The 15,014-nt window shown below is 41.7% G+C and overlaps 1 protein-coding gene across 5 annotated transcripts in view; it reads left to right on the top strand.

Moving 5' to 3' along the window:
* Window positions 1-1,863: 1,863 nt before the first annotated feature.
* ccdc88ab (coiled-coil and HOOK domain protein 88ab) overlaps window positions 1,864-15,014 on the top strand; it is a 51,852-nt gene continuing 38,701 nt past the window's right edge. For 4 of the 5 annotated variants that reach the window (XM_078787354.1, XM_078787353.1, XM_078787351.1 and 1 more), the window contains exons 1-3: window positions 1,865-2,633; window positions 2,727-2,827; window positions 14,004-14,112. In XM_078787354.1, the coding sequence (XP_078643480.1) occupies window positions 2,571-2,633; window positions 2,727-2,827; window positions 14,004-14,112 (273 nt within the window). In that variant the 5' untranslated portion in view covers window positions 1,865-2,570. Of the gene's footprint in view, window positions 2,634-2,726; window positions 2,828-14,003; window positions 14,113-15,014 lie in introns of all 5 variants that reach the window. The other variant, XM_078787350.1, reaches the window with a different exon arrangement.

Genomic DNA, 15,014 nt, shown 5'->3' with positions numbered 1-15,014 from the left:
TTCCATACATTTTTTTTGTAAAAAAAAATGGAACCAATATATTGCAGTTGTAGGGATGTCCGATATTGGCTTTTTCTTGGGAGGGGGGGGACCAATATGGCGATATTGACCAACTCAATTCCCAATACTGATTTCAGCCAATATGTGTAACAACATGACATATCTCCTGTATGAACATATACAGCATTTATTAATATCTGTCTTCATGATCAGCGAAAAATCAGATCCCAATATAAACCAATATTGCATTTTTATGCTGATATTGGGCTGATAATTATCGGACATCCTCAATTGATATACTTGTATATTCTTTACTTATTAATGTTAATAAAATAATAAGACCATAATAATAATAATAATACAAAAATTCAGCACTCTGACATGACTTGACTGAAAGTGACATTTTGTGGGCCCCAAGTGTAGAAAGTATATCTTTTTAAGGGCCCTTAAGGTTTAAATGAACCCTGTTAATGACATATAAGGGACATTTCATTGTCTTATATTACTCAGGTCAGTATTTAGAAAGGAATGTATTCATTGATACGTATATCACATGGTTCCATTAAGGAAGCAAAATGAACTTTGTGTTGCCGTTGTGAAGCCCTCAAGGTTTTCATGTTGACTAAACACTATTCCTGTTGGTGGACAAACGTCTCCAAACCGGAGTACTCACAGCATCTGACCAAAGTGAGTACATTTGGACATTTTCATACAGTATATCTCATCAAGGGACATTACCATAGAGATGTACTGTACATATAAATGAGTGTAGTCAGTGTGCAGCTTGTACAGAACAGCAGTATGCTGTTCAGTCTAGCTCTATACTGAAGTCTGTGCTATGAATGCAACCTCTGTTGGTTTTTTCCAGCACTGGAATTTACAAGTCACCACAAACATTTACACTAGGATCTTTTGGATGTGAGGAGGAAGAGGAGGGGTGACTCATGTTTTTGGACTTTCCTTTTTTGCTCACATTCCCCTGACTTTGAGACACATAATGTAATGATTTACAACAAAATATCTTTTTAATGTACAATACTATTGATAGTAAACTAGTTTAACTAGGAAACAGTTCCTGACTGATAAAGATGGCGGCATGTTGAGAAGACTTGCTAACCTTGCTAACTTGTTTTCAACCAAGAGATTACAAATGACCACCTATTCGTCATTCACTGATTTTTTTTCTGAATATTTATTGTATCGTATTTCTATATTTACTTTATTATTGCTTTGTTATGGTACGGATTCTAACCATACCGTTTACTTTTTTGCGTTGCTACATCTTAGCACTAGCGCCATCTGCCGTCCAACAAGGTCATTGCAACGAAGATCACAGCTACGCAAGAGTCTGACGTTGGGGGTACATTTGTGGATTTTTTGTTTATTATTTATCATATATCAAAATGATTTAATAATACATATCGTATAACTAACTGCAACTAACTGGTAACGCTGCTTTGGATTTAGGCGTAAGCTAGCATGCTTGCTAACCGTTCACTCATCTTAAAGAAACAGTACAATATGAACGGCGACATTTAACACATGTACCTCATTTACATTGTTTAAATTTACACCAATTTAATTTTTATAGGTTATATTAGCTTTATTAAAGTATATTGTACGTTGTTCGATTTGTAGTGAAATTCTGTACTGTACTGTGTTGTACTTTAATGTTGCAATTACCGCTACTGGCCGCTAGATGTCAGCTTTGTTCCTTTCGTGAACCTGGACTACACTAGTTTAATTCGTCGTGGCATAATGTATGAAGTTATATCCAGTATATTTCGTTACAGAACATTATATTGTTTTATATTGTGTTATAATGTGCCCTGAATGATCAATGCCATGTTTTCTTCTTCCGGTAGAGGTTGCACCAGCCAACCAGAGAGGGAGGGATGAAAGAAGGATGTAGGCGGTGCTTTGCCGCCTCCTCCTCCTCCTCAGCAGCAGCTGGTGCTCCTCCTCACTAGTGAGCTGCAAATGAATGAAGTCACACGGAGAGCTGCAGCGTCCTTGCATTGCTTTGCTTTGCTTTGCTTTGACATAAGAGGACTTATAACTTAAACGAATTTTGCAGACTGGAATTGAAAACGTTGGATTATTTTTTGGGGCATTTTGGGTTTTATTTAACCACCCAGGATTTATTATTCTCCTCCCTGGAAGTTGCTGCAAGTGGATGATTTTTTTGTTGTTGTTGTGGTTTAAATTGCACCGGGAGAGTAAATCCGGTTCAGGTATTACGTTGTGAGTGATTTAAGGTTTTGCATCGGAAGATTAAGAAGAAAAAAAAATGTGATTCAGCGTTCGATGCTGTGGGTGAGCTCAGTGGGTCCAAACAGCTGTGTCGTGTCGAGACATTCGTGGATTAACCTTTCTTTTCCCTCCCCCTACCTCCTTGACAAGCTCCCTCAAAAAAAAAAAAAAAAAAAAAACAGCCTTGCGCCAAAATGCGCCTCTTTTTAATGCAATCAACCACATGAGTGGCGCCTAAACAAACAGTGTGCTATAATTACACCAACCGCCACCCCTTCTTTTTTTCCATATCTGCTGAAATAATCCCGCTGGAAAATATGGAAAGTGAGGTTTTTAGTCCTCTGCTGGAGCACTTCATGCTGTCTCCTCTGGTCTGCTGGGTAAGTCCATTCAGTCCACACATGTAGTGTTTAAATATTCTCATCATGTACTACTCATTGTTTACTGCAGTTGTTGCTTTTTCTATTTTGTAGGTGAAGACTACCGGGCAGTCCAAAGTGAAAGATGGCAACAAACTATCGGAATATGTGGAATTAGTGGATGGAGTCTACCTCAATGAGGTCATGCTGGAGATGTAAGTACATGTGCATTTGGTGCTCGGTTATTCCAAATATGTGTCTCTGGTGCCTGTTTTGTACGTGACAAAATAAAAAAAAAAAAAATTAAAGATAAAAACTTAGCACTATATTAGGAAAGCAGGAAGTGAACAAATATATACACATAACGTCATTGTATGGTCATATCACCGCGTACTTTGGTACGAGGTACATTATTAAAAAACAAAAAAAAACTTAAACTGTATTATGGAAAGCAGGAAGTGAACAAATGTAACAGTTACTGATTGTAAAAGTACCAGATGGAGGGGTAGGATTTAATAAGCTTTGCTTCTTCCTACTCCTTTTGGACATGTGGAACTGTGAACTGATTATGTGATGCATTCAATTGTAATCTGATGCTTGTTCAAATGAAATAATACCACCATTACCATGTTTATGAACACAAAACATAAGAAAACTGCATATTTCCTCATTTGTTAGCTCCGCTTTTAAAATAACCTCCCACATGGACATGATAGGCTAGCGTTGCACTCACAAAAAAAGCAGTAGGCTTTGCTACACGTCTTAAAATGACGGACCTGGGCAAAGTACCATACCACTGACACTGTCCAGTGGGTCTACTCTTACTCCCCCACTTTTCATCCCCTCCAGGAGCACATTAACCAAAGTGAATATAGGCTGCATACAAAGGGACCTTGTATTTAGGCCACCGATGTCATCGCAGAACCCACTTTGCTGCTGGGTCACGCTGATATTGGGTTCAAATGGTATAGAATGTTTCCATGTTCCTCTTGACGGCTACTACAGCCACCTTTGACAGTCATCCGCCGCCAACTGGAGGACACCTCCCCTGCTCGAGGCGACTCCGCTCACGTTTCCCCGCTGGGCTGTAGATTAAACCGCAAAATCTGGTTACAGATTTAGCAGCAACGCAGATCCCTCCTCCCTGCCGGGCATTGGGTTTTAAGTCGATTAATGCTAACTTGGGTGTTTGGGCTGTGGGAGACATGATGCTTAATTCTTCTTTTTTTTTTTTTTTTTTTTTACAATAGAATACTTCATATTTATTTCCTTTGATGTGTTGTGGTTCACATAGTAGCTGACTTTTCCATTCACCATCACCCTACCATTGACAACCCAACCAGTCAATGGTGTAGTCCACCTTTTGCACTTTAGCCACCCCTGCCAGGATAAGCAATATAGAAAATGGATTGGTCCTTCATTCCCCTGGGGCTTTTAAGCACCTACTGAGAAAATTCATCACAGATCCTAAATTTTAACAGGAACGTGCTCGGTTTTAAGTACAGTGAAGAAAATAAGTATTTGAACACCCTGCTATTTTGCTATTTCTCCCACTTAGAAATCATGGAGGGGTCTGAAATTTTCATCGTAGGTGCATGTCCACTGTGAGAGAGATAAACTAAAAAGAAAAATCCAGAAATCACAATGCATGATTTTTTAACAATTTATTTGTGTGATACAGCTGCAAATAAGTATTTGAACACCTGAGAAAATGAATGTTAATATTTGGTACAGTAGCCTTTGTTTGCTATTACAGAGGTCAAATGTTTCCTGTAGTTTTTCACCAGGTTTGCACACACTGCAGGAGGGATCTTGGCCCACTCCTCCACACAGATCTTCTCTAGATCAGTCAGGTTTCTGGGCTGTCGCTGAGAAACACGGAGTTTGAGCTCCCTCCAAAGATTTTCGATTGGGTTCAGGTCTGGAGACTGGCTGGGCCATGCTAGAACCTTGATATGCTTCTTACGGAGCCACTCCTTGGTTTTCCTGGCTGTGTGCTTCGGGTCGTTGTCGTGTTGGAAGACCCAGCCACGACCCATCTTCAATGCTCTGACAGAGGGAAGGAGGTTGTTCCCCAAAATCTCACAATACACGGCCCCAGTCATCCTCTCTTTAATGCAGTGCACTCGTCCTGTCCCATGTGCAGAAAAACACCCCCAAAGCATGATGCTACCACCCCCATGCTTCACAGTAGGGATGGTGTTCTTCGGATTGTACTCTTCATTCTTCTTCCTCCAAACACGCTTATTGGAATTATGACCAAAAAGTTCTATTTTGGTCTCATCTGACCATAAAACTTTCTCCCATGACTCCTCTGTATCATCCAAATGGTCATATGCAAACTTAAGACGGGCCTTGACATGTGCTGGTTTAAGCAGGGGAACCTTTCGTGCCATGCATGATTTCACATCATGACGTCTTAGTGTATTACCTACAGTAACCTTGGAAACGGTGGTCCCAGCTCTTTTCAGGTCATTGACCAAGTCCTGTCGTGTAGTTCTGGGCTGATTCCTCACCTTTCTTAGAATCATTGAGACCCCACGAGGTGATATCTTGCATGGGGCTCCACTCCGATTGAGATTGACCGTCATGTTTAGCTTCTTCCATTTTCTAATGATAGCTCCAACAGTGGACCTTTTTTCACCAAGCTGCTTGGTAATTGCTCCGTAGCCCTTTCCAGCCTTGTGGAGGTGTACAATTTTGTCTCTGGTGTCTTTGGACAGCTCTTTGGTCTTCGCCATGTTACAAGTTAAAGTCTTACTGATTGTATGGGGTGGACAGGTGTCTTTATGCAGCTAACGACCTCAAACAGGTGCATCTGATTCAGGATGATACATGGAGTGCAGGTGGACTTCTAATGGGCAGACTAACAGGTCTTTCAGGGTCAGAATTCTAGATGATACACAGGTGTTCAAATACTTATTTGCAGCTGTATCACACAAATAAATTGTTAAAAAATCATGCATTGTGATTTCTGGATTTTTCTTTTTAGTTTATCTCTCTCACAGTGGACATGCACCTACGATGAAAATTTCAGACCCCTCCATGATTTCTAAGTGGGAGAAATAGCAAAATAGCAGGGTGTTCAAATACTTATTTTCTTCACTGTATCTGCTCCAAAAACACAAGTCAAAGATCTTCTATATGACAGAAGTTTTCGGTTGTTTTTAAGGAACTATGGCAAAAACAGTCATCAAAGTTCCTCTATATGAGATGACAAGAGCGCTCTGCAGTTTTTAAGGACCTACTGCAGAACCGCTAGTCAAAGATCCACAATATGGAAAGAGCCGCCTTGCTGTTTTTAAGCACCTACTGCGAAAATTTATCACAGATCCTCAATTTAACAGGAGCGTGCTTGGTTTTAAGTATCTGCTCCAAAAATGCAAGTCAAAGATCCTCTATATGACAGGAATTTTGGGTTGTTTTTAAGGAACTATGGCAAAAACACTCATCAAAGTTCCTCCTACATAAGATGACAGGAGCACTCTGGAGTTTTTAAGGACCAACTGCAGAACAGCTAGTCCAAGATCCTCTACATCGTTGGGTTTGAAAACCTACTGCAAAAACACTAGTCAAAGATCCACTATATGGAAGGAGCTGCTCTGCTGTTTTAAGGACCGACTGCAGAACCGCAAGCCAAAGATCCACTATATGGAAGGACCTACTGCAAAAACACTAGTCAAAGATCCTCTCTATGATAAAAGTATTCTGTTGTTTTTAAGGACCTACTGCAGAACCGCTAGTCAAAGATCCTCTACATCTGTGGTTTTGAAAACCTACTGCAAAAACACTAGTCAAAGATCCACTATATGATGAAAGCACTCTGCTAGTTTTAAGGACCTACTGCAGAACCGCTAGTCAAAGATCCTCTACTTTAGTGGTTTGGAAACCCTACTGCAAAAACTCTAGTCAAAGATCCACTATATTGAAGGAGTCGCTCTGCTGTTTATAAGGACCTACTACAAAAACACTAGTCAAAGATCCTCTCTATGAAAGGACCATTCTGCTGTTCCTAAGGAGGTCCTACAACAAACCTAGTTAGCAATCCTAAATATGTTTGGACCACTCTGCTGTTTTTAGGAACCTTTATTCCCAAGTTTTGAAAAGAACTTACCGGCGGCCATCTTGGTTGGTTTTGAAGGATCCAAGCACATTATGATGTGAGGGTCTTGGAGGCCGGAGATTGGATTTTGAAGTTTGTGGTGGGCATGAATGTTGCTAGCTTGGCAGCTGTGAGTGGCCTGACAGGAAGTCAGCGCTCGCCAGTCACGGCCAGCTGTGCGGCCTTTTGTTCAGGGTTTCTGTGTCAGCACGGGACTGACTGACTGACTGACTGGCTGTTTGTATGTGCTTTGTATGTATGTATGTGTGTGTGTGTGGGGGGGGGGGTGCATTTGTTTTTGGAGTCGGGCAGCTGTCTGTGGTTGTGTTGCCCCGACCTTCTTCCCACACACGTAAGGCCCACTGTTGTGAATGATATGTCTGGTTATCTGCAGACGAGCGCTATTTTCCAGCAGATTTCTTGTACTAAAATGTGTAAATATGTCTTCCACTCACCACAATCGATCTGGATAAGAAACGCTACGCTTGCCTGAAGCTATTAGCGTCCGTTTACACAAAGAACAGATGTCTGGTGTAGCCGAGCCGAATGTTGCTGCTAGTTTCTCATATTTACGCTGCACTTTTTTTTCCTAGCGCAGTGTGAGTGTGTCGCACTTAGCAAGGGAGGGGCCAGGCGGTCAGTAGTCGTCCCCCCCCGGAGGGCGACGTTGGGATTATCTAACGGTTTGCCGACACCCAGATGGCAATGTGTCCCCCCCCCCACCCCCCCTCCTCTGTCCTCTCATGACCGTCATTACCCAGCCAATTAGATGACCTCCTCAATGCTGTCAAACCAATTAGTTTGCCATCTCGGCGAGAGGCAGCCAATTAAAAATGCTGTCAGAGTGACAAGACTCACGTGGGGTTGTCATCTCTTAGCTCTCTGGTACATTTGGCCGGGTGGGTCAACCAGTGGACTTGGCCTGGATGCTCTATGTTCACCAGAGTGGAGTTGTTTACAATCTGAATATCCAATTCTAGCTACAAAAGGTGGTACGAACTGCAGATATTTATTGCTTCTCATGGCTAATCTCACAAACAGGAAATGCATTCCATTGTTGCTTCCCTTTTAAAAGAGTTGCCAAATCTACACAGGAAGTTGTGTAGAACTGGAATGTTATACGAATGAAGCATGTGGTAATGAATGTGAATTAGCTTAGCATGCTCATCTGCTTGTTTACTCTTTGCCTTCAAGGCCATATTGGAGTCGTGGGATGCTTTGGACTGGCTGTGCGCAAACATTCGATAACAGTTTTTTTTTTTGTCGTTAGCCTTGGTCGCTCCAGAGTAGTTGCACCAGCCAAAAAATGCACAATAAAGAAGAAAAAAACTTATATAAGTCGCTTTTTTGGGAGGAAATATTAAATCAGAGACCAAGACAGACATTTTATGTTGAAAGGCAAGTTATAGGAATTACAATAGAACCCATTCATTCATTTTCTACCGCTTATCCCTAGCTTTGGGAATGGTAAATATTAAAGAAATATTATGAGAACAAAGTCCAAATATTAAGAAGAACATGTAGTATGAAGATTCATTCATTCATTCATTTTCTATCGCTTATCCTCACGAGGGTCGCGGGGATGCTGGAGCCTATCCCAGCTGTTTTCGGGCGAGAGACGGGGTACACCCTGGACTGGTGACCAGCCAATCACAGGGCACATATAGACAAACAACCATTCACACTCACATTCATACCTATGGACAATTTGGAGTCGCCAATTAACCTAGCATGTTTTTGGAACTACAACAGGCTACATAGGCGCCTGTTAACGTAACGTGAATAGTTGGTATGTTAAGGTAACATATTAACAGCTATTCAGACAGCTATAGCATGAACAATATAACATAAGTAGTACTTCAATTTGCCGCTTGTAATCTGCAGGATATTATTTTATTTTTTTGCGGTATTTGTGCACCATCTTTATCAGCCATTGCTGTTTATAAGTGTATATAAGTTGCAGGATCAGCATTACCATGAAAAAGTGGAAAATGTTAACTTAAATTTTCCTTCAGATATACTTGCATATGTTTGTGCGAGTGGTTAGCTAGGAGACAAGGGTTCAATTCCACCCTGGGCCATCTCTATGTGGAGTTTGCATGTTTCCTCCCGGTTTCCTCCCACATTCCAAAAACATGCTAGGTTAATTAGCGACTCCAAATTGTCCATAGGTATGAATGTGAGTGTGAATGGTTGTTTGTCTATATGTGCCCTGTGATTGGCTGGCCACCAGTCCAGGGTGTACCCCGCCTCTAACCCGAAGACAGCTGGGATAGGCTCCAGCAAAGGAGTATAAAGTATGTTTCCATTTTGGTTATATAGTCAGCCAGTCTGTGGATGATATGATTATGAGTTTGATGACCTCATAGCAAACGTGTGCCCCCTAGTGGCTGTGAGAAATATCGTGATGACATCAACGTGATTGGATGTTTTCAGTCCTGCGTCACACGTGTTTTTGAATTGTTTTAGCTTCCTACTTTCCCGCAGTCTGGAATGCAGCATTAGCAAGCCATCTTGACATCGTTACTTTATTGTGATCTAGTTTTGATAGCACAATAATCAGTATTTTGAAGTGTTCCCTATGACACAATATGCATAAGAATGATAAAGTAATACTAACGTTATGGACCTACGGTGTACTTCTTTCACCCTTTACTTATTTTTATCCTACTGTTAGTGCTTATTCTTTCCCTTTGCTCCCTTTGTTGTTTTCTTCTGAAGCCTCCATTGACTTTTTTCAGCAGGGCTAATTCCAGCTGACATAGCTGGAATTCCAGCTGCAGGAGGGAAGCAGGGATGCAGGACTGCTGCTGAGATGTCCAATCACCCTTAGCCAGTCTTGGAAGCGTTCAGTGTCTTGCAGTCATCTTTGAGTCCTGCTTTGTAGACAGAAGCTTTCACAATCCGGTGTTTTATGTAAGCCACAACCAAGGACATGTTGAACCTCAAAGAGATGACAAAACGTGCTCAGCCGAGGTCTTCCAACGTCAGGTTTTTGCATCGTGTATGAGGTCTTAGAAGTTGAGATGATCTGCTGCCATATTTGGTGTATGTGTGAGATGATAATGTGCTGTTGTTGCCGTTTGCTGCATTAATGCCAACTCGACACATCCTCCATCTGCTTCATGTTACGGAGCTCCTTGTGTGGCTCGCAGGGCATAATCCGCTCTGTCTGGAGGGGACGTTTACTAGCTAACAACTGAGCTAAGAGAGCTAAGTTCAATTGAAGCAGATTGAGAATGAAAGGCAAAGTGGTATCAATTAGACCACTTTCCTTTTATGAGCTTGCTTTATTTTGATGAGTCACCATTGCTATCAGGAAATCGAAGCAATTATTTTGGCCATGTTGAACGTCATCTCTTTCCACTTAGTGTGTGTACTCTGCTTTAATGGTTTAACTCACTTACCAGTTTGGAATGTAAATGGTGAGCCAGCCGCCTATGGATACAGTGGCGGAGAGGCCCGGTTGAAACGAGACAAAAGACAAAGACTAGGACGGAAAGAAAGGAATTCCATGAAAAGCCAAGACAAGGAACTCCACATACCAAGGGTCACATGGTCTGTTTATATGGCGCCTTCAGTATTGGCTTATTATTACGCTTGTAGTTTGCAACTCATGAGTGTCCAACTCATTCGGGTTGCCATGCGTTTGCCGTAAGTTCCTCTCTTTATTTTTGTTGTTTGAGAGACATGAGAAACATGAGAAAAATCCATATCTTACCGCCTCCGACCACTTGGTAAAAAAACAAACAAACAAAAGAAACAGGCTTTGCTACACATATTAAAATGCAGCCTGCAAGCTCTTCCGACTATCCGTCAGTCAGCTACACATGTGGGTTGTTTTGTGTTTATTCATCAAGTAGCAGTTGTAATGTTAGCATTGTAGCTCACATAGCTATGCTAGTGTTGCTAACGTTTGTATCCTCATGTCCCATTTCTTATTGTTACGTTGTTGTATGTCAGGGGTCTCAAGCTTAATTTACCTGGGGGCCACTGGGGCGAAGGTCTGGGCGAGGCTGTTTTTCAGGTTTTGAAAAAAAAAAACAGCAAAAAAACGCATTTATTTATTAAAAACTGACAAAATTAAGATAAAAAAAACTGTCTTCAATAAAACAAGATGAAAAAATAAATACATCAAAATAAAGAAAATCAATCAATATAAATCAATAAATCAAACACAAAAACACATTTATTTATTAACAACAGAAAAAATTAAGATAAAAAACTGTCTTTAATAAAATAAGATGAAAAATACATCAAAATAAAGAAAATAAATCCATCAGTAATAAATAAATAAAATATTAATAAAACTGCAAATAAGAAAAACTTAAGAAACCACATATAGTTGGTGGGTAGAGAATTTTTTTTCCAGATTCAAATTAACATTATTAAGAGTTATTTAACCTTTAACATAAACATTAATGAAATGTAACCATTTTACCCAGTTAGCAAGTTAGCATCATTACATCTGGGAGTCGTAGCTTTCAAAATTGCGTCAATTGTGTCCGGTGTGCACACAGCTTTATATTCAGGTGGGGGCCTCAAACTCGCATCCCGTGGGCTTCATTTTGCCCGCGGGCCGCAAGTTTGAGACCCCTGTTGTATGTGATCTGCGGTATCAAATAATAATAACCAACCAGGAAACAGCGAGAGCGCGAGGGCGCAATATAGAACAATGAACCGCGATGGAACCGTATATTTAAAACGTGTATAAATTGCTTTTTTAGCACGCAGCTCATTAGCATCAAAGCTACAGACACACAAAACATTGTACGAGAGCCGAGTAAATGCTAGCACCAACGGACACACATAATTCTGAACCTTTTCATCCATAAAAGCTCATCTCCCACATTCCTGTTCGTTGTTTGGCTTTCCCGTTGCAGAGCTAATGACAAACGCTGCTGCCATGTTTGGACTGGCTGCATCCCAACACGTGGCCAAATGTAGTCTGTCTTTTCACTTTTTATGTGTGTGTGTGTGTGTGTGTGTGTGTGTGTGCGTGCTTGGCTGCCCCTGCTGATTGTAATGCCGGCTGTCATATATAGGTTAACACTACTCTGTAAAGCACCCAGCCAATCAGAGGCAGCCTCGGAGAGGAGAAAGCCCCATGGCTGCTACTGGCCCTGCATATACCGCCTCATCGGCCATCGACTGAACCCGTAGTGCAGATTATTGACATTACGTCCGTGTGCCCGCCTGAGCAGCACCTCCTTAATCTATGTGTCTGCCCAAAGCCTTAAGTTTGCCGTATCAGCAGGAACAGCAAGGGGGTTAATATCTGGGATTTTTCACCCCTTATTAAAGCTCTTAGTCTGTTTTGTCGCCCGACCTCCGCGGGGGTTCTGTCTGAGGCGTGCCAAAGTGTGCGACATCAGGAGTTTTGTTGTTGTAGGCCGCCATGTTCTTGCTAGCCTGTCATGGAATGCGATGTAGAATGGGCAACACACACACACGCATATCTTATTCAGCTTGTCATCCTCCTCGCCTTGACAGGATTACAGCCCCCTCCTCTTAATTAAGGGGTTCAATAGACCCCCTACGATGGACTTCTGAAGGGGCCGCGTGAGGAGGCCACATGACCGCTAATTCAGACCCATTAAAAAGAGCCTTGTGTCCTCCTGATTAGCATCAATGGCGCTGTGCATTGGGGCAGAGGCTGATCAAAAGACTAATTAACACGTCAAAATTAAGACAACGCCGTTTCTTGTGTGGGATTCTGAAGTATTCAAACGGGGGCAACTATGCAGTAGTGGAAGTTAAAACCAAACGCTGACCACAAATCAACACAAATAAATCAAAGTGTTTTGTTTTGGTGGTGAGGCTTGTAGATCGGACCCATGCAGAGCACAGATGCAGGCGTGCACAGGCAGGATGCATGCATGACTACTCATGTGCTCCCCGCCACGTGCGTACATGTATGAATGCATGCATGCATGCATTCATACATACACAGACAGTTGGTGCCGTCTCCTCCCCCCACACTTGACCCTCATATATATATATATATAGGTCGTGGAAGCGCACGCTTTTTAAGGTGGGAGGTCTGTTTGTAAGGGAGGACTGCAATCGAATTACATTGCAACATTTTTACTGAAAATAAAACATTCAATTCACTCAAATAAGCTCGCTACAAGAGTTGCATAATAGGTCATTGGTCATTATTACAATCATGAAATGCCATTAATGCTATGTAATACACCATAAAAGTCAGAAAATAATACCTACAAATAATGATGGACTGTCGTCAAAAGTGGAATATAGTATGCATTGCAGTGCCAATATTATTCTTAATAATAATAATTTTATTTTATTTTCATATTATATATTCATATTATATAATAGCACATATTCATATATTTTTTTTTCATTAATTCATTCATTCATTTTCTACCGCTTTTCGGGTCGCGGGGGTGCTGGAGCCTATCCCAGCTGTACAGTACAAACTCCACACAGAGATGGCAGAGGGTGGAATTGAACCCTGGTCTCCTAGCTGTGAGGTCTGCGCGCTAACCACTCGAACGCAGTGCCGCATTTTATTTTATTTTATTTTATTTTATTTTATTTTATTTTATTTTATTTTATTTTATTTTATTTTATTTTATTTTATACATATCATATCTATACATATTATATATTTTATTTTCAATCACCTTTTAAAGCACCCAAGCCCCCAAAGTTACAAACAACAAATAAAAATAGTCTTATTTTGGTTGTTTCAGCCATCACTAGCCCTTTAAGTACGCAAGCAGGTCATGTGATGTCACGCCGCATCATGACATGAAGGTCACATGTCCGACCCCTCATTAGAAAGGCATTAGCAGAATACTACCCAAGTGGTAGCTGTTATGGGTTTAATTGGTGATAGCATGCGGACAGAGCTCCGGGTGTTTTCCCGTAATGGATGATTTAGACGACAGCGGTTACCGGGGGAACGAGGCCCGCTGTGTGAATTTGTGGAATGTTTATGAGACTCCCTTTAAAACGTGTTGACGCCCGTGATGGCATCATGAGTCGTCACGAAACGCCCTCAGGCGCTCATGTCAGAGATGTATGCACGAACGAGACCTTTGTAGCTTCTATAAATGTTTTCATCTCATTGCTTTACTTTCCGTGGGAATTATGGAACATTGACCCCCCCACCCGTCCTCTATGCCTGAATACTTTATTTATCTGTTAGGAACTTCATTTGTGCAGCGTATCAGCGTGTGCAGTTCATGTACCAAACAATACGACATAAAACACATATGTCCATTGAATGAATGACACTCTATTTGGTTTCTTCATGCCAGAAACCCCAAGGCCACGGTGCAGAGGACCAACAAGAAGGTGAACAACGACCCCACGCTACGCATCCAGAACCTCTCCATTCTCATCCGGCAGATCAAAGCTTACTATCAGGTAAACAATACTGCAGTATTTCACTTGCTTGTTGATCGGAGATGCTTTCTTTCAATGCAGCTGTGACTGCTTTATCATGGACGGCCTTTCCCACACTTAAGACCGTGACCCACATCCTCGGGGGGGGGAGTCGGGGGGGCTGTGTAAAGGTCACCGACTCATCTCGCTAAATGCTAGCATTCGTATAAAGAAGTGCATGACTGTTTTTTTTTTTTTTTTGGTGTCAAGAGGCAACAATGTTGCAAAACATGACTTCACCCACACAACAAGGTCACAGGAAGGAGGTTCTTAATTCCAGCAATTAAGAAATGACTCCCAAACATCCTGTTAGTTACTAGTAGATCTGTTTAATGAAACAATAAACCCACAATAGATCCCCAGGCCACACTAAATAGCCAAACAAATAAGTCACTGGTTCGTTCTAGTGAAAGACATTAAGTAGAAGTATCTTAATAATACTCGTCGACCTCTGGGTCTGCATGAAGGTCCCATATTTGTTTTTTTTTCTTTTTGGTCACTTATGGGTTTCACATTCCCAGAGCCGCATGGATGCAGACGGACCCCTTCTGCTCTTAAAGCTAATGGGCTTAACAGGTTTGCACTTTACTGTACTGCTCAGCATTCTCAGCCCACTCACGTCTGCTGCTGCTGGCTTCAAAGCTGCGGTATCGTGAGCTTTTATGGTTGATAAGTCAGGGACCACCTTGTCCACCAAATGACTAGTAATGCAGCTAGTCCCGCCAAAGATTGTCTGGCTCGCTCTTATTGAATCGGGCTTTGGAAGCATCCAAGGCATTACACATGGAGAACATCCTCAGACCCTCTTTGTCCCAAACCACCCCCCCCTCCCAAATTTCACTTCCTGCATGCCTCAGCTCTGCTCGGCGGCTTTGCGGCCATTA

Source organism: Doryrhamphus excisus, linkage group LG20 (assembly GCF_037039965.1).
Source record: "Doryrhamphus excisus strain RoL-2023G ecotype Guam linkage group LG20, RoL_Dexc_Guam_v1.1, whole genome shotgun sequence".
Taxonomy (NCBI): domain Eukaryota; kingdom Metazoa; phylum Chordata; class Actinopteri; order Syngnathiformes; family Syngnathidae; genus Doryrhamphus; species Doryrhamphus excisus.
The sequence above is the reverse complement of the archived record's forward strand: the minus strand, read 5'-3'. Positions and strand labels throughout refer to the sequence as shown.